General features: G+C 39.1%; 1 protein-coding gene across 1 annotated transcript in view; it reads right to left on the bottom strand.

Annotated features, from left to right (window-relative positions):
* Nucleotides 1-20,789, bottom strand: part of SMOC2 (SPARC related modular calcium binding 2) — a gene marked incomplete at both ends in the record, with an annotated part of 60,596 nt that overhangs the window by 27,314 nt on the left and 12,493 nt on the right. The window contains 5 exons of the mRNA XM_010082878.1: nucleotides 3,398-3,472; nucleotides 4,264-4,314; nucleotides 9,540-9,587; nucleotides 16,195-16,294; nucleotides 17,410-17,516. Coding sequence (XP_010081180.1) covers nucleotides 3,398-3,472; nucleotides 4,264-4,314; nucleotides 9,540-9,587; nucleotides 16,195-16,294; nucleotides 17,410-17,516 — 381 coding nt within the window. The remainder of the gene's footprint in view (nucleotides 1-3,397; nucleotides 3,473-4,263; nucleotides 4,315-9,539; nucleotides 9,588-16,194; nucleotides 16,295-17,409; nucleotides 17,517-20,789) is intronic.

Here is a 20,789-nt window from a genome sequence, read left to right as displayed (position 1 = left end):
TTCCTGCTCGGGCTATTTTCCTGTGCAAATATACTTTATATGTTCATTTAAACTCAACTTCTGAGTGTCCAATATAGGAATAATGCATTCAGAGTGAGCAGGACTCTTTGTACATATGTGCATATTCTCTTCTAAAGTCCTCACTTGCTCCTCCTTTAATGCTGAATACAAGCAAATTTGAGAATGGAAGACTGGCCAGGGTTTCGCAGGCCAACACATGACTTGCTAGGAATCCCTGATGAAAAATGGGGGCAACAAACTTTTAAAACACTTCTTCCACCTCTTCCCTGTGTTCTTTTCTCAGTTTGGTATGATATCCATTTTGGTTTTCTTCTGTTATAACTGGTTTCATATCTTAAATCTTCACATTGCAAAAGAAGCTTAATTCAAAATAGTTCTAGAAAACTTCTAATTGTAACAAGTATGTAACCAGGAACATACAACTGGATCTTGGTTTTTTTCTTGCTAGCTCACACATCTTCAACTGCACGTAATTTATCTTCAGTCAATACTAAAAGCAACATCTGGAAAATGCAACAATTAATGAGAATAAATATGAAGTCACTGAGCTCTTACTCATTTTCCTGTCTGAAAGTTACTCAATTTCCTATGATTAGAGAGGAATGGCTGTTAGAATTGATGTGATTGGGCAGACACACAAACTCTTACATTTATTTCCTTTGCAAGAAAATTCTACTTTTGTTTTTCTCATGCAGCCTTTTTTAACTTCAGGGCTGAGTTTTGCTAGGATAGGTGTATCAGGAGGACATGTGCCAGGTTTGGAATGAATGCGAGCATTGGAGTATGGAACAAGGCTTGTCTTGGTCCTTGGTAAGAAGGTGACTTTAGGGACTGACCAGTGCACAGGGATCCCACTGGAACAAATGCCTCTGAGAAACAAAACAAACCAAGCTAACAAAACAGAAACCTCACTGACAACCAACATAGTTTCCATGTGAGAAAAACTCATACACACACTTTAAAGCAGTCAGATGACAAGGCAATAAAAACTGCACTCAAATCATAGAATGTCACTCTGTCACATTAGTCATTCTCACTAGCAGGCTTTGCCAACAGATTCAGACTAAATGGACAGATAAATGCAAGCAGCTATTTGGTGTAACTACAGACACATAAAATTGCTAGTTAGATTATCACTTTAAATTCCCTCTTTTAGTTTATTAAGAATGTATTCACAGTATCTGTTACACTGAGTGTTTGCATTTGCATTTGCATCCAGTCTGTACTACATTACTGTGTGTGCACTTCGGTCTTGTCCCAGATGGCATTTTGAGAATCAAACTCCCGTTGGATCAAGCGCTCTGGAGCTAATCGATAAAATCTTGTAAAAGATTTTTAAAGCCTTGAAACTGATAGTCTGTAGTAAAATGGCAGCAATATAAAACTACTCTGTTGTGCCAGAAAATTAAATAAAATGCTACGTGTTCCTTTCACGTGTGTACAGCCAAAAATTAAATTGAAGATGATTCTGCATTACCAGAGTGTCTAGGTACGGTGGCTAAAATCTGGGCACTCTCAAAGTCACTAAAGCCATAGTTCGGGGAGACAACGAATTCTGATTTAGGATTCTTCATTCTGGGTGAAAAATGTTATAATCACACGATCTACTACTTTTTGCATAGATGCGAAGAATTTTGAAAGGGTTTCCTATGGACTAATCCTATTTTCTGCTGGATCATGTATGGCTCGTTCTCTAGCACCTGCTTAAAGCACATAAGCATAAAGCTGGCAGAAAGCATGGAGCTGGCACCAGTGCTACATCACGTGTCTGTGACTGATCCAGATGAAATGTGAATTACTGGGTGAACCAGTAGCATGCAGTCAGGGTATGAATGGTTGTACAAATTCTGCCTGGGAATTCTGCCACTGACTGCCAGGGGTCCTAAATTTCTACCCACTCATTTCATGTGTTTAAAATTTAATACATGAATCAAAGTCCAGTTCAGTAGAATATAGAGAAATGTGGCAATCCCTGTCTCCTATTTTGATGGTCATACTGTATTACCAACAGAACAAACACCAATTTTTTCAATCACTTTACAATGCTCATCAAATCAACTACACAACTGAGCAATGAACACATAAACCATTAGTGCTAATAATGTCATACTATTCAATCTTTAAGGAAACAGAATACAAAAGTATTAATAATAAGCGAACAGAACTGAACAGCAGATTCATGAAACTATGTTGTGTCTTAGGCAATGACATGCTATTTACCCCTGTCTCTTTTAACTTGCATTATATTATCACCAGAATCTCTAAAGATGTTAAGGACAGATTACAGATAACTTTTTGCATCCTCCATTGCAAAAGTAATGAAATTTTATACTGAGTATTATTTACTCTCATTTGTGTGGTGTACAGATTGTACTTAGAAATTACTCAGTACTTTAAGAATTTTTTTGAACATTAACAATATTATCAGTTAAACTCTCCCTATTTATTTTTCATGGAAGTGCTCCCGTAACAGACTATTAGAAAAAATTGGCTCTTTAATACGAGCTAACAAAATGAATTCTAAGCTTCACTGTCCATTCTGAAAAGGATTAAACTACTCTTCCTTTGCTTATATTCAAACTCAAAAAAGAGCATATATTCTCTGAAAAAATGTCACACTTGTTTCTCAAAGAATCCCCCAGGGATATAAACTGCTGGTAGAGCAGATGTAGCAAGGAGAATCTAAGAGGTCTACAGTCCAGCCTGAGCTCTCTTCAGGGGCTAGGTGATGGGAAAGTATCTACACTGTCATGTAGTGTTTTCCACCTACATCAAGGTTGCACCTAGCCCTGAAGCTACAGTAATTGGCAACCGTTGAGGACACAGTCCAAAATATCCAGTTTCTTCATGTACAAAATACAAAAGCTCTGAAAGAATACCACCTGGATTTTCAGTTGATACTGGGGTGGGATGAACCAACACCAACCACATGTAACCCATGCCATCATTTTCTAAGGACCTTCTTGCTACACGTCACCAACAACAACAAAAAAAACAAAACCAAAAAAAACCAAAAAAACCCCACAAACAAAGAAACCCAACAAGTAGATAACAAAGAAACAGAGAATTAAAGATGCAAAAAATAAATGTCAGATCCACTCACAGATGCAAACAGATGTGAGACAGAGACCTTAGCGGCATAATGTCAATTTACACCTAATAAAGCCTGGCCAAAAATGTTTCCGTACAAAAGGAACGTATGATGCATGAGCTTACAAAATCATCACAACACAAATCATTAAGTTGCTATCATATGATAAAATGGAAGCTTAATGGTTATTACAATGGCTTTCACTTAAATGGTTTCAGTTTTAACAAGGCTAAATGCATGTCTTGACAGGAGCTTTGCAAAGTAACGGTAACATAAATTTCTTACCTGAGCTTTTATTGGTTTTGTTTTGTCTGCTCTTTACTTGTTCGGTCCATAATGTAGGATAACGAGATGCTATATCTGGGGGGAGGGGGGGAAATTGTAAGTATTACAATTTTTTTAAAAGTTACTAACAGCTGAATAAGAAGTGGCTCGTTCTAAGGACACAGGGATTTTAAAAGGAAAAGGGCACACTGGTGTGTACTGGGACAGTTAAAAACTCCTTCATGCAAAGGCATGAATAGTTCCCTCCTTATTGCATTCATACAATGAGTTGAAATAAATACTTTTAGACCAAAATTATGTTTAATCAGAATAAAAATTTCCCAGTGTGGAACCAAAATATGTCATAACTTGGGATCATATTCTGTGGGATTTGCAGTGAGTGGTGAGGCAGCCACAATACAGGACCATCATTGCCTGTAAGTCTTGAGCTTTCCATTTACCGAGCACTGAATGTCCTCAGAAGCAAATAAGCCTGACAAAACATCAACCTTCACATTGCTAGGCAGTAAACCGAGGACAGAATTTACCCTTTAACTTCCTTATTTGTCCATACAGTTTTAATCTGCACTCTGGCTCAAGCTTAGACCTGCCTCTGCCCTGAGTAATGACAATTAAAATTGCTAATGTCCCACTGCATAGCTGCAGTGTCACCTCAAAACTGTCACAAAGAAATTGTTCCTTGTAAGTAAAGACTGTACTGTGTTTGCTGTCTTCATCTAGAAAAAGGTACGGATACTTTCAAATTCTTGCTATTTCTTGCAGCTGCCCCAGGTTGCCCTAACTTTAAGGCAGCATTTGACATTTGTGCTATATGGTCCATATTGCATCATTTAATACCGCACTGTTAAATTCCTGTTGATGCTCACCTTCTTCATCACCTTGAGGCTGAGTCTCCAGCGCGGGAGCTGAGGCATCATCTGAATTCAGAATGGAAAAGATTTGCAAGGAGACTACAATTATGAGAGTAAGCTAAATAAGTGTACATACATGATTGATACTAATGATTTGCACATAGCCCCGGCCGGTAAACAAACAATAATTTAAACATTATTTATAGCTACTATACAGCATAGATGTATTACAGCTAAAAGGCTACAGATTATAAATGGAAGGCTTTTGAGGTTATGGCTGATGAAACGATTGCAGGGCCTTTGATAAGGCATGAAGTGGTCAGGTCACTCCCTGGAGAGTAATTCTTCATTTTTAACACTGCACATTGATTCCTATAGATTATAACTGATTAAATTAGCATTTCTAAAGAAGCAATTAGATCAATGTATAGAAGGGGTAAGATTTGCGAAAGCAAAAGCAGTCTGGGACAAATGAGTGCCTGCAGACACGTTGACACCTTAAAAGAAAAGTGTCTTTCAGCACAGCAGAATCCATTTAACAGTCAAGCTGATTTTATAAGCAAGATTCATAGATTAAAGAACCAGAATACTGTTTGCATAATTCTTATGTTGTTGTCAGCCATCTCCATCCATTCACTATCAACCATTACTGCAAGAAAAGAGGGAGGAAAATTTACAGAAATGATAAGAGGATGTGCATAATTTTAGGTTCAGTAAAACACAGTGGAATTAGTGCTGGAAAAGAAAAACGCTGTATGAAAAATTATTTAATTTAACACTATTTGGGAAAAAGCAACACCCAAAGACCCATATTTACCTTATTATGTTTTTGTTACCTAAAATTATTTCAGATATTAAGTAAATATGATTAGTATGCCTTGACAGTACATATTTTCCAGCTGTTGCTGTAGAATGGAGCTAACTCCAAGACCAAGGTGTCCCACAGTAAACAGCATCTTCCATGCAAGCCTAGTTCACAGCAAATACAGATGCCAACTAAATACTGACAGCAGGTAAAACCAAATTTGCAGCCATGGAACACTAACATCCATGCTTTTCAAAAAAGGCAAAGCAGCAGCAATAGAAACTTATTTTCACTGCAAAATGTTTTAACCAAAGCATAGAGACTTCTTCTAAGAATGCTCATTCTTCACGTCCATGCAGTGACAGGGTAATTCGTTCCAATGCCATAACAGACTGTCACTTGTCATTAGCTTTGCTGGCATTTTTGTGGTGTCCTCTGGGTGGTGGAATAAGACCGTTGATTAATTTCAGAGAGGCCATCAAGTATCCCAGTGTACTGAGAATCGAGACATATATTTAGATCATCAATCCATATGTCATTCAGAAAACATCCTGAATTTCAGAGGGTAGCTTATAGCAGGTGAATATTACCAAAAGCCAACCCAGAAACTCAGTTTTGGGTTTAAATGACATTTTTCTAACAATCTTCTTGCCCACAATTTCAGTTTCTGACACTTTGATCTTACGTTATTACCTGAAATTCAGATATAATGTTGCAACTTTAACAATTATCAGCCCAATCAAAATTAGACTCTTGAACTTTGTTCAAGTAGCATTTAAGACAGTTTATCAGTATTAAAAACAAACAAACAAGCAAAAAAAACCCTGAAACACACAGATGTTTAGCAGTTGAGTGATAAAGCTGCCCTCAGGTCCCCCCCACCCAAAAGAAAGGGGTTTGCTTTGGGTTATCAATGAAGCAAACATTTGGTACGGGATATCTGTATAATCTAGAAGGCAATAACTTCACTCCAGAACTGGAGGAGCTACAACAACAGCTCCAGAACTGCTCTTAATCTAAAGGAAGACAACTGTGTTCATTTTCTGTTTGTGCTCTGTCAGGTACATCATCTTTTCATAAAATCCTCTTGTGTTAAGAATGAAGAAGCAGGTGGCACTTCATTGTTCAAAACAACATTTAATAGACAGTCACAACTGTAGAGCAGTTTGTCTTCATGTTAATCGGATGTCCCACAGGGTAACTTCAGAGGCCTTCCTGGCTGGCACACACAATACCAGTCCACACGTGTATACATTTAAACAGGAATCATCCTGTTTGCTATCAGAGTTCAGTTACCAAGAATGCAGTCCTGCAGCCAGCTAAGAATCAGAAAAAAGGGACGTGATCCTATCTCTGACACCTGGGCTTTTCATATAGTTTGAATATTTTCCTTGGATAGAGAAGGGAACTGGGTGGCATGGAAAGATACACTGGGAATTATCTTTCAACCTTTATTCCTGTTCAGTTTAATTTGCAAACATGCAAACAAAGCTCCTGCCATCCAAAATTCACAGCTGGAAATTTTCTTTCGGTATTGGAATACCTGGAGAAAGTGAGGCGCACAACTGCAACAGCTATGGCCACCAGGTCATCCTGTGCTGTGAGGCTGTGCAGGATATCTTGGAAGAAGACTGCTTCAGGCTAAGCCTGTCTCTTGAGTAGAGCCCTCAGGATCACACTTGAAGGTTTGGAGCATGTCTTCTGCAGCAGTGAGAACTTCTCAAACCTGCCTAAGCTTTCTGGGTTACAATAGGGACAGGTAGCCCCCTCCAGGCACCCCTGGTTAGTCCACAGGAACATGCAGAGGAAAGATAAGCAGGGAGTTTTATGGTTGTTTTGAAAACTTTCAAGTTGAGCTACAGAATATTTTTACTACACTGACTGTGAAGTGGAAGCACAGCTTTTTAATTCAGGTGGCTGATCCCATTCATTACTCCATGATGGTCTCTAAATAGGCTGTGATGTCTCTGACATCATTATTTAAAGCATAAGGCAGTGACTGGCTGGAAGAAGAGTGGGGAGAGCAAATTTAGCAGCATCTGAGATGAGACAGGGACCACCTGGGAACCAGGTCAGCAGCCCTCCGTGCTGCAGGCTTGTGCTGGAGAATAAAAACAAGGCGTGAGTAAAATGCAACTGTGTCACTTTAGACGCAAATATATGGGATGCGAAGGAAGAGTGGCTAAACTGTGTTCATCTAAGCTCTTTGTTCCATGATTGTTCATTCAGGGTTTGGCAACTCGGCCGCCACAGTCGCAAACAAAAAATAAACGATTCCAAAACCCAGACAAGTTTTATACATGGGATAGTTCGTTCAGTTCAAAGCTGAAAAAAAAAGGAAAAAAAAAAGGAAAAAAAAAAGTCCTGACCTAAAGCTAATGGATAACTTAAGGTTAGTGGAACCCACAATTTGTCTGGAAATAGATGAAGAAACAATTTTCCAGTACTTTGTAATTATTAGCCTTTAAGGAAGCACTGGTTTTCTTAACCTAACAGCACAATGTTTTATTTAAATATTGGATATCTTATAATGCTGCAAAAGTTCCTGTAAAAAATATTTCAATTATATTTACAGTGGTACAAACAGTCATTAACATTAGCATGAATATGAGTAACTTACTTAAAATGAATTTATGCCAGTATAACTGACAGTAACATTTAGTATGCTGTTTTCAGCCAAATTTAAAATTCTTGTAAGTGTTTGGAGAGCTCAAGCTTTAACTTTGACTAAAGCATAGACATCTCTCTCATTGGAATCTACCAGCTAAGTTGGAGTTGCATCAGATTGTGTCCTGCCAACAAGATATACACTATGATGTATCTCTAACAACAATCATCTGGCCATGAATGTGACCCATCAGTGAATTAACTACAATATAGAGCAAAGTGCTTGGTCCAAGACGACTCAAGCACCGATTGCTATAGAAATAAAGTGAGGACTCCAGTTCCTGAGATTTTGGGACTGCAGAATGTTGTCGTTATCAAACAGACAGAATAATCTGTCCTCCAGGGCAAGCAAACAGTATGGGAAAATAGTTCACAGTATAGCTATGGGAAGAAAAGTTATTTTCCATACAGCACATAATACCAAATCTGTAGGGTTGAGAGTAGAAAAATGTAATGTCTATGCATATATAAACAAATATATCTATATATATATACACATTTATACGCCTAAGTTTACTAAATATCTACAATGCAGACATAAAATGAATAGCATGTATGAATGTATACATATTTGTATGGGGTTTGTATGTCAAGGTTTGGTAGTGAGGTGGCTACAGGGGTGGCTTCTGCAAGGAGCTGCTAGAAGCTGCCCCCATAGAGCCAATGCCAGCCATCTCCAAGACGGGCCCACCACTGGCCAAGGCTGAGCCCATCAGCAACGGCGGTAGCACCTGTGGGATAACATATTTAAGAAAGGAGGGAAAAAAAACTGCAGGGTAGCAGCAGTCAGAAGAGAGGAGTGAGAATATGTGAGAAACAACTCTGCAGACACCAAGGTCAGTGCTGAAGGAGGGTAGGAGATGCTCCAGGCTCTGGAGCAGAGATTCCCCTGCAGCCCGTGGAGAAGATCGTGATGAGGCAGCTGTGCCCCTGCAGCCATGGAGGTAACAGTGGAGCAGCCTGTGGAGGACCCCACGCCAGAGCAGGAGGATGTTCCTGAGGGAGGAAGCCCACACTGGAGCAGGCTCCTGGCAGGACCTGTGGCCCCGTGGAGAGAGGAGCGCAGGCTGGAGCAGGTTTGCTGGCAGGACTTGTGACCCCACGGGGGACCTACGCTGGGCCAGTGTGTTTCTGAGGGACTGCACCCCATGGGAGGGACCGCACCCCATGGGAGGGACCCCACACTGGAGCAGTTAGTGAAGAACTGCAGCCCATGGGGAGGACTCATCCTGGAGAAGTTTGTGGAGGACTGTCTCTCATGGGAGGGACCCCACACTGGAGCAGGGGAAGAGTGTGAGGAGTCCTCCCCGCAAGGAGGAAGGAACGGCAGAGATAATGTGTGATGGACTGATCGCAACCCCCATTCCCCGTCCCCCTGCACCTCTTTGGGGAGAGAAGGTAAAGAAATCAGGAGTGAAGTTGAGCTCAGGAAGATAGGAGGGGTGGGTGTGAGGTGTTTTAAGGTTTGGTTTTATTAGCTATTATCCTACTCTGATTTGATTGGAAATAAATTAAATTAGTTTTCCCCGAGTCCAGTGTGTTTTGCCCATGACAATAACTGGTAAGTGATCCCTCCTGGTCTTTATCTCGACCCAGCAGCCTTTCATTGTATTTTCTCTCCCCGTCCAGCTGAGGAGGGGAGTGATAGAGCAGCTTTGGTGGGCACCTGGCATCCAACCAGAGTCAACCCACCACAGTATTAAATATGCAGATATAATACATGATAAATATATACTAATAATTTAAACCTATGGAAAATTACAGCAGTGTGTCCCACTGACATTTTAGTTTCCATTTAAAGGCCATCTAAGATATTTACCTGCTTTTCCTGCACCTTCTCGTTGTGGCAGCTTCTCACTCACTGAACCTGCAATTGGAAAAAGGAATTAACCAGAAAAATACTATTTTCACTTTTGATATATTTTCTGAGAAACACAGTTCAGCTTTAACGATTCATTTTTGTTTATTACAGCAATAAATGTCAGCAAATTCTTCCCTTGCAAACCAAAGATTTTAGCTTTGCCTAACTTCTGCATCTGTGTACCATCAGTTTACTCTCAGACGCTACTTCTTGGTCAGCGCAGGACCTGAGAAAGAGAAAATGTTAAACACTGCATAGACACAAGTGCAAGAACACGCTCATGTGCTGCAGAGCCAACATCTCCCGACCCCATCCTGCAGCAAGATGCATTGCCCCGGCATAGCTCCCTTGGGGTTCCTTGCACAGAGTCTTGCCCCACCTCAGCTGCTCTGTGGGGTTTCTCCAGCCCCTAGCCCAGTCTTGGCTCTGATTAAAACCTGCTCCTTCCTGCTTTAAATACCTCATACAAGGCCCTCCAGAACTCCTGTGTTGGTGTGGGCAAGTGTGGGCATTGGGAGAAGCAAGGACAGAGCCTTAGTCTGAGTTTGAGCCTGAGCTGGTTGCAGGAGATGTCCCAAGAGGAGAGAGCAGTGGCGGGAAAGGAGTTGGGATGTTGGCAGGAGACATGTTTTAACAGTTTGTTCTGCCAGCCTGGACTCCAACCCAGCATCCAGTCTTGATTCCAAGTCATCAGGAAATGGAGAATCCACTGGTTTTCTTAGTAGTTTTTACAAGAGCTAGTTGTCCTTAGGGTTTAAAATAGAAATATTTCCTTATTTCTCACAGCTCATTTTTACAACTATTTCTAAATCCTAGCCACTTCCTATATTAAAAACCATCTTTCAAAGTGGTATTTTTCTTTCTGAAGAGAAAATTTTAAAGTATAATGTCTATCAGTTCCTACCACATCATCTCTTCTTCATACACTCATATTAATGGGGAAAAAAAAAAAGAAAACCCACATCTGACAGATGCTCGGAAGCCTGTGAAATAATTTGGGCCTTAATTTTCTTAATTTATTTCCCTCTGGAATAACCAAATTCACTGGGTTTAAAACAAACAACAACAACAACAACAACAAAAAAACCACAATCCTTGCAGCACAGTAAATCTGTTCTCAAAGGACAATTTAAATAAGAGAACACAATAAATCACAGGCCTTGTTTACCATGCTGGTAACTTCAGCATCAAGTTTAGACACAGGAGTCTGACAGAGGGAGGATGAACACCACAAATCTGGCATGCTGATTTTAAAGCCTCCATAAAAGAATACAGGACAATGTAGCCAAGGTGGTATTGCCTTATGAAGGATCCACCTTTTAACACAGCTTTCTTAATCTCAAAAATATTCTAGTTCAGACTTGTTTCCTTTTTTGGTGGTAGTGTATTTTTATCGTATCATGTTTGAATCACCAGAAATTCAGTATAGTTAGTGACACATCAGTATTAATTCAGACAGGAAAAAAATAAAGCCATTATAATTGTAGGAATTACATCCAAGGGTGTTTGGGATAGCTTGCTCTAAACAGACTGCAGTACTGATCCATGGTGTTCACTCTGAAGAGAAGGCAGATTCTTGCATTTATCCTAGCTGAAGGATGATTGGCTTAAATTTGATAAGAAGCCCAGCTTGGACTCAAATGAGATGTTTCGGTTTTAGGAAGTACTGCATACCAAATTAGAGGTTTTTCTAATTGCACTGAATACCAGTAATCCAGTCGTTCCTCAGATTTCATCCAGTTGCAATTGACCCTGCAGTTTCTCAATTTAATTATCATGCATAGGAGTATAATTATAATTCTCTTGAAAACACAGAGATTTTAGGTCTGGTTCATCAACACTAGTGTTTTACACCAATTTGTGAGTACAGATGAGGTCTCAGAACGTGGAATGTGTGATGAACCCCCACTGACAGACCCTTTACATTAAAAAGTGGTAAGAAAAGCCTCATTTTGACACCAGTGCTGGCTCTCTGTGTACGTTCAAAACCATTGAACTTATTGAACAATTGAACTTAAAATTCAGTTTACACCTCAGTAATTTAACTCATTGGTAAAATTTACATAATATTCCACATCTTAAACCAAAAGCAGAAAAATCTTTCCAGATTTCATTAACACCAAGATTTCTTCAGATCACTCCATCTGTATACGAAATAGTGAGAAATAATGACTATATGATATTCCAGTACAGTCAGGGAGAAAATAATTTTTTTTTCTATGCTTTGACTTTACCCTAAATTTTGTTGGAAAATTAATAGATGGAGGATGCAAGTGGCATTCACAAAGGCTAACTTTAACATAGTAAAACTAATTTCACTAGGAAATGAGATGAATGCTAGGAAAATCAGGTTCACAGGGCTAACATTATTTTTTAATAGTCTTAGGAAGCTAACAAAAATATTCACAGAATTTCCTACAAAGGGAAATCTGTGCCCTTCACATAGTTTCACCTGGAATTTTCAATTTACGCAACAGAAACTTTGTTCTCTCCAAGCAGGAGGTGGGGAGGGTTTATTGAGCTTGTATCAGGTTTTTCTCACATTTTCTGAATATATTTGAGCTAGAAGTACTTCTAGCTTACTTGGTGATAGGAAGTTGCATCTACAAGCTTCTAGGAAATTATATCTTCAATACCCACAATGAATGCTCACCTTTTCAGCTAGACAAGAAACAGAAATAGCAACTTATAACTTATCAAAAAATTAGGCAATACAATCAGCTTCCAAGCTTTCAATGCACCATAGACAACCAAATCCCCCCCCAAATATATTTATGGAAGGGGAGACAACATATAGATTCAGCAACATAATTTGACAAGAATTTAGTACCACTCTAGCTTGTACATTTGCTTTGCCATGTCTCCATTTATGATTCTGATGATTAAAAAAAAAAATGCAGAAATATTCATGCTTTAGTTTACTGCAAAACCCACAAATCTGCCCAGTTTCAGTCTAAAAATTTCTCAGGCACAATAAATCTTCAGGGAACGTAATGTGAGTTTTGTGGTTTATGACTTCAACATATTCATTTTTTATACTTCTGACCATATGTGACTGGGCTTTAAAAAAAGGTGAAAGTCTGTTATTATCTAGTTTATATCGTGATTTCTGATCTCCTGCTAAATAATATTTGATATGCAATCAGTGAATGCAGATATCAAGAAAAAGGATAGTAAACTTCTTGTGCTGTTCTATATTTCCCATACATCTGTGTCTGACTGTGTATTTTTTTTTTTACTATCTATTAGGACAGAAGAACTAGATAATTCTAGAATGGATATTTTTCCCAGATAACAAAAGCAATATAACGTAAACTAAATAAGTTAATTGCATTCCCAAATATATTTATTTCCATCATATTATCTGATGATAATACTCTACAGACAGGATGAGTTCCGTATTTTCAATGGTACTTGTATTTTGGCCTTAAAAGATGATCATGCCATCTTAATTGTAAGGTAGCAAAACCACACAAATAATAAAATATAATAAGAAAACATGAATCCATATCTCTGCAGTCTCACCGGCAGATACCCAGAAGAGTTAATATGGCATCAAATCCCTACAATAGGCAAACATTGTATTTTCCAATGATAATTTAACACCTGCTTCTCCATTTCTGCCCCATTTCCCAGGACTCTGTGCCTGTGGAATTTCTGCAGTTCCCCACAGTGCTGATAACAGAGATGGGGAATTGTAAAAATGTCTTTTTTTACGTCTGGTGCTCTTTAGTAAATGTATTGGGGGGACATTCATCATTTTTAAGGAGCTTTATTTTTAATGCTGCCATGGGAATGTGTTTGATATACTCTCCTTCTCCCCACTCGTCCTGCAACAGTGGTGATTATTTCCATGGAGCAGAATCGTGCTCTGAGATTTATCATGTGTGTTTTAGCAGTACCAATTGTTGGTGTGGGAATAACTGGAAAGGATGGAAGAAGAGACTTTCAGGTAAAGATGTAATAATTAGTCAGGAAACCCCTAACTGCCCTTCCTAAATTCTGCTCCATATTTCCTCTATTAAAATCCACGTTCATGCAGGCTGCTATGTTTTTCTTTCCTATTTCTGGATATTCACCAAAGTGAATTCTACTGGGAGAATTCTACTGGGTTCTACTGTGACAAAATGAAAGGCAAGAAATTATCCCACAATTTAGGAACAGCAGAGTTGTTTTGACACCTATTCAAGCCTTATCTCAAGTTACTGAAGAACTAACCTAGAACTGAAAAGAAACACTGAACATTTTCATTAAAATTACAAATTTTCAGACATTCCACGGTATCCCATTTCCTCCAAGAAAACCATTACAGAAGCATGTTCGCAACTGACTCTACCTGCCGTCTTCTGCTCTAAAGGGAAAAGGTGGCAGAAGTGATCCTGGGAGAAGAAAGTCTGGCACATGCAAAGTCAGAAATTTACATAAATGTCTAGGAAACAGCCTGCAGAATACACAGAAGCAAGAGAAAATATATTTCCAAAAAAGTGAAAATGCTGATGTCGGGATGCCTCTGCTACCGGAGATCCACCTGCAATATCAAAAATCCTAAGGCTAGCAATCACACAGTGTATTAGACTGACCAGGGACTATAGTGTTGGAAGAAATGGCATCCCTGAAATACTGCTTAAGACAGGAGTACCTCTACTTAAATTCAGTGTACCCACTAACAGTCTGATCGCAATTCCTGTGCATGGTGGTACTAAAGAAAAAGTCTAAAAGAGAACCAATGGCGATCTGGAAAATATCAAGAGCCATGGGGGAAAAAACTCTGTTATCCTACACAGATGGCAATTTTGAACATATACTGGAAAATGGGAGACGGGTGCCGTTGTGATTCAGGCATTCATTCTGCAATATAAGAGCAAAGTTTTGCCTTACTATACCACATAACTTTCTGAGCAAATCTGTAGCTGCCTTCTCTGTAGAATGAGAAGGTTTCTCCAAACTTTTTAAGACTGAGCCCTTAGACACTACTACTGCAAAATCCCCTAGCACTTCAAATCTATTTCCAAACTCTGCTGTATCTGGATTTCTTTCCTGAGGGACAAAGGAGAAGCAGTGAGCAGTAAAACATGAGAACACTGATATAAGCAGGAAAGGTAATGTGCAGAAACAAACCCAAAGGGTCTCAAAACAACGGGAAAATTACCCACGATCAGACTCCATGTACTTGGCCCTGGATCAGTCTCTATTTATCTCTGAGCTACTAAATTAAAATCTAGAGCTACCGTCACCTTCTCCTTAGCATTTCGGTAAAACTAACTTCCCTTCGCTAACCATGCTTTCCTAACCATGCCTCTTCTGAAGATGTGATTCTGTTGTAAATAGTAATTACATTAAAAATTAATGCATATTTTGCTCTATTTTAAGGCTTCTGAACTTTTCAGATTATTTTTCACAATTAAGTGTAATTTCACAGTGACTTTTCAGGCTGGATCACAAGGATTAGCCTCAAGAGTGTTCTCTGGCTAAAGTTCACCTTCCAAGATGCATGGAAGACTCAGCAAATCATTTTAAACTTAAAACTGAAATTAACTTTTTTATAATCTTCATTGAAACTTTCTCAGTGGTCTCTTCCTTCCTCCACCTATTTATTAAAAACATCAAGATTGTGCTTGACTGATCGAAGTAGATCAGACCAGGTGAATTCCCTCAAAGACCCTAATCTACTGTTTTTCAGCATGATTTACATCACAGCATTAGCTTTTTACAGCTATTTCTTCCTCTCTCTGGCAGAGAATGGTGCTGCAGCACAAACAGGAATGCAATACATAGAACTGAAGTATTTTTGGAGCTATTTCTGTGCAATTTTGTCAGCCTCAAGGAAAGTGAGTAGTGATTCTGGCAACTGTTTGTACACTGGGGATTTGTATTTATTATCAATGCCAATGAAACAGGCAGAAGCAAATTCCCAAAAAATAGTGAATCTGTGAATTGTCCTGATGAAAGACAAGAGGGTAGTACCCATAGCAATGAGTTTGATTTGCTAATTAATTTCTACAGACAATGATTTTATTATGTTCTTAGTGCTTTGTTTCATTTTTATTTCTCCTCTGGATTTGGTAATTCAGGGAATTTGCTGTTGGAGTTCTCTCATTGAACTATGTTACAAACCAGGACATTCACACTTCGTATTTTTTTGGGGGAGGGTGGGTTTAAATAGTTTAAATACTTAAAATATCAAAAAGGCAAAGCCTTCTGAAATTTTTTTGAATGAGTTTGTGTTCAAGAGAGTCTCAACATAAAGGATGGACTACACCAGTAAGTCAATCACATGGTTTTATATACTGACACATAAATATCATACAAATAACCACTGCAGAAAACCCCTTCAATAGCTAGATTATAGGACAAATAAAGTAGATGGGTCACAGAATCACAGGAAGGTCTAGGGTGGCAGTGACCTCAAAACGCACACAGGGCTATCTTAAAAGCCAGACCAACTTTCTTAGAGCTTCATCCAGTCAAGTTGTGCAAATCTCCAAGGATGGAGAGCCCACAGCTTCTGCCAGCACCTGTTTCTGGGCTGAACCACTCTTCCAGTGAAAATTTTTTTTCCTTAAGTCTAATCAGATGCCACAGATAAACTCTACTGTTCATTACCAAGTCTTACCTGGGCAGCGGGGAGTTTTGTGGGCCACAGCAGTACCACTGATAGGACGGCCGTTGGGAGTGACACACCAGCAGTATCCAGTGTAACTATGGCACTGAACCTGTCAGAAAAGACATGACCCACGTGCAGTTTGTCAGATATATGTCTGTTATCTCACAGAGTTCATGAAATATGAGGACAAAAGACCAGTCCAGAAAAACTATATTGACAAAATGTAGAACAATAAACCATAATGGACCTAATCTCTGTTTTACATAGGATTTTTTAGCATAAAGAAGAGTTCATTTGAAGCAAAGTATGGTAGGTCCTTCAGAATCCAACGGAAGAGAAAACTCTTGAAATATGTGGTTGTTTACATCCTATTTTAGAAGACTGAGGTGCAGGTGTTATGAAAACCTTACAACAAAATTTCTCAAGGGACACATAAACTGTTCCTGAAGCAAGCGATCTCAAGTTTTTTTCCACATAGAGAACATGTTGTTCCACCCACTGAAGGAGGAGGACAGAGGGCTTCTGACAGCATTATTCATATTCCAAGCTGTCAGAAAGGAAACTCTTGGAATTCCTCTTAAAAATCAATTGCATTACATTTCCTAAGGGCCAACATCACTTTCCCTTGCCATGCTTGAAACAAGAAGGGTTGTCTTCTGCACAACTCCGCAAGAGAAATGCAGTACAGAGGTAGCGGAAGGCGATCTTCATTGGGATATATATCACAGGATAAGCTTCTTCTGAAGCGTCCCTTCTGAATTTCTAAGTAACTTAGTCTCAGACCGGATGCTTGTACAGAAATTCATCTGAGAATAGGGGAGAATCCTGTATGATTCATTCTTTAGCACTAAGATACGGTCTCTGGTCACAAAGATTTCTGGTTGGGATCAGGAACAGATCAGAAATTACAAGCATTTTACCATCTGTTGAGTATTCAGGGGGCTACAAGAATGACTCAGCTGCCTCAGCCTAAAAGAACAGGGAGTGTATCACATGAACAACGGTAACTTTGACTCATTTCCTGGCCAACTCTGAAAAAAAATTCCAAGGACTCAGCACAAAACATGCATTTTCCTTCCATTTCTTAACATCAGGGTTAACATCAATTACATTTCATTTTGAAATTACATTTCAATTCATTACATTTGCCTCTTCTTCACACTCTGCAAACACACGTAGCCTGACTTTCCAGCCATGCAAGATACTGAATGAAAAATTTTCAACCTGACTATATGTGCCATCATCATTGCATTCTGGGATAAACACTTGTTGAAATTCCTTGCGAGCTTGTTCCTGAGTGTACTTCCTCTCAGCCACACATCTGGAAACATCTAGAGAAAGGGAGAAGACAAGTCACTCGGATGATGCAATATAAAGAAAAGATAGGCAATAACCTAAATTAAGAAAAAGGAAGAAGGCAGCGATCTCAGCTGTGACTGCAGATGTGCTGACCAGGCTGGTGAAAAAAATAAAATAAAACATACTGTAGAGCTGAGGAGCTTGTTGGGGAGGTGATTCAATAACAATTTTGGACATGCTTAATTCATGTTATGCTAAAATTTACTGTAAGAGTTTATGATTTAGATGTGGCATATGTCAAAGCCTATCACATGGTCCTTTTTTGCCCACTGTGTTTCTTGCACCATCTCCCACATTATTTGGTCCTGGTCTCCATCTGAGACAAGGCAGCAAACTACACAGCTTTAATTCAGTAGAGTTTCTATAGTTCAATGTATTATATTGTCTAATACATGCCGTACATTCCAATTAGGCAGCCAAAGAGTAAGAAAAGACACAAACCATACAATTTTTTTGTTTAAAGTCACTACAAAGTTTAGCATGTTTGTGATGCAAAATCAGTACTTCAGGATCTGCTTGAGCTAAGCAATTTCAGGACAAATGAGAACACCAGGCAAGCTTAAGGTAAAATTGATGACTTCAAGATGTGACTGTAACATCTGAATTAGAATGATCTCAAGCATACAAGCAGAGAAATGTGCCGCTTCTGATCCCTGCTTTGTTTAAAGACTGTTTGACAGTAACTGGCTAGGTCCCTTCTAGGGCTAAAACACTCTTAGAAAGCACAGGGACAGGTTTTCTCGTCCATGCAAGTTGCACACTTAACAGAGTCTGAACAGTGAGACAACACCACTTTCACTTCCCCATTGGGTACCAGCATATATCTCGACAGGGTTTTGGCATCTAACAATTCCCAGGAGCACACAGATGAGCCAGCTGAGTTCCCAGTCCCCCAAGCAGCATCTCTGTGCCAGTATGATCCAGAACCACCATGGAAGCTTGGTGCAGCTGCAGAAGTCCTTTGTACAGGACGAATCCTCCACTGGTCATCTCGACGGAGCTTTGGACAACTCACCTGGCAACACCAGCATATAAAATTCCCTTCAAGTCCTAGGCAATCTCATGTGGAAGTGTAGCATAATGAGGACAGAAACTGGTTCACAGCATCTGCATCCTGAGAACAAAATTGGGGCCCCTTAATTCTAGTCTTTGTATTGATTTCCCTTCTAACCTTGTGTTCGTGTGCACTACTTCTGTACATTAGTTTGCTCTTATGAGAGTTCATCTTGGTAAAATGCCCAAAACACAAGTTGTTTCATTCTGAAAAACTATATTTCAGCCTTAACAAACTTAATCATATTTTGCTGTTTTAGAAGGGATATTCACAGAGATGCAATGTCACCTAAAACAGACAGACAAGTTCAACCATCCAGAAATGTGAGAAAAATAATAAGGAACTGAATTAATTTGTACTCCAGTACTCTAATAGCTTGTTTTGTCAAGGGAAAATTATAGCCAATGTACTGTGCAGCTCAGGTAAAGTCTGTTAATGTATGCACTGCCGAAGTTTTTTTGGGACAAAAAATGAAACATATTAAGCAAGCTTTAGTGTTGTAAGAATTCTTTGGAGCATGGTTTGATTATACAGTACTTAATAACATGTGGTTTTAATGTATTTTAACTGAAAATAAATCACTCCTTTGTTGGACCTCTGTCCTCATTTTTCTAGGATGACATGTGGTTTAAATGTCTAAAAGGAAAAGTTATATAAATTCCATCAGTTAAGGTCTCTAGTATAGTACCAGCAGGGTTGTAAATTATCTCCAATATTTGAATTATCATAAAAACCTGCCAAGGAGAAAAAGGACTTCTCCAAAACTGTCCACCACTTGTTCTGAAACAGCCTGATGCTCCTCCTGTTTGTGGATGATCTAATATGTTTTAAAATCAACAATGACAAAATTTAGTGGAATATAAACTTCAAGTTTTAAGCCGTATTTTGTATTATATTACCACAGAAACATTTTAAAGCTGTTGGGAGTTACTGTGCCTCACTATACCCAGAATAAATCCACGAGGAAGATCTCTTATCAAGTTAAGCATCTGAAACTGTGTATAGTCAACACATTGTTCTTAGTTCTGGTTTTTTATTTCACCAAGGTATTACCACAGGGGAATAACTATGACACAAAGATGTGGCTCAAACCTGATAGAAGAAATGTCATAGGGTGGTCAAGATAAAAAGAAGACACAAAAACATTCTTCCTTGGAATATTAATGAACATTAGATTACTAATTCAGAGGGGCTAAATTCCTTCCAAATAACACATCACTAAAGCCAAAAGAAGTTATAACATTTTTTATAATAAATTTGTAAGATTACACCATCTGAGTGTCTGCCTCTGTGTCCTGGTTGCAATGCCTTCTAAATCTACTGCACAATTTCAAACAAATTTTCCCCAGGAAAAGAAGAATTCAAGAGATTTAAGTGCTAGAAATTTATGTAAACTAACAGCTGGAGAAGTATGAGAAAATTAATTCTTACCACAATTGGGAGAAAGGATGAAACATGAACTCACATCAAAGTGTCAGACAAGAGAGAGATGCAGGGAGACCTTGCAGCTACTAACAGGTAAAAGTCAGTGATGGGCAAGATCCTAATCCCTAGGGAAATGAACCTTCCAGACGGCCATTGCTCCTGCTCACTCGGCGAAGCCAATCTGGGACTCACTGGGCAAAGTCCTGTGGGTGCATCCAGACAATTGCTGTCTAGGGCCCCCTCTGTGCACCTGGCACAAGTGTAACTAATTAAGATAATTCACGTGAATCTCAAATTAGTAGGATGAGTCTAGGCTTAATCAGCTCACCAGAAGAAGGTTTATAGGAGTATTGACATCCAAAGGGATACCAATGAAGTCTCTCACATAAGGCTTCAACTTTCCCCTTTATCTGGAACAGGAATAATTCAGATCAGGAGGGATGCTGATTATTTTGAAATGAAGACTGAGAATGAAAGGTGGTGGGCCTTACCTGGTACCTCTGAGCTGTGCCCACAGCTTTGATTTTGATCATCACGAACCCTGACCAAAGGAGGTCAAAGTCTTTTGAGGTGAAGGCAGTCGTACTGGTGACAAACAACTTTAGAGCAAAGGGGACTCCAAGTCTGCAAGGTGTTGGAAGGATGGGAAGCACTGTGCAACACTGCATCATTGGAACAAGTCAGCTTTGTATCACTTATGATATACCGGATTTCTAGCTCTAAAATAAACTTTTTTAAAAAAATTGTTTTTGTTGAAACTTTTAGA

This window comes from Pterocles gutturalis, unplaced genomic scaffold (assembly GCF_000699245.1).
Source record: "Pterocles gutturalis isolate BGI_N339 unplaced genomic scaffold, ASM69924v1 scaffold7615, whole genome shotgun sequence".
In the NCBI taxonomy this organism is placed as follows: domain Eukaryota; kingdom Metazoa; phylum Chordata; class Aves; order Pterocliformes; family Pteroclidae; genus Pterocles; species Pterocles gutturalis.
This window is presented reverse-complemented; position numbering and strand designations above follow the sequence as displayed.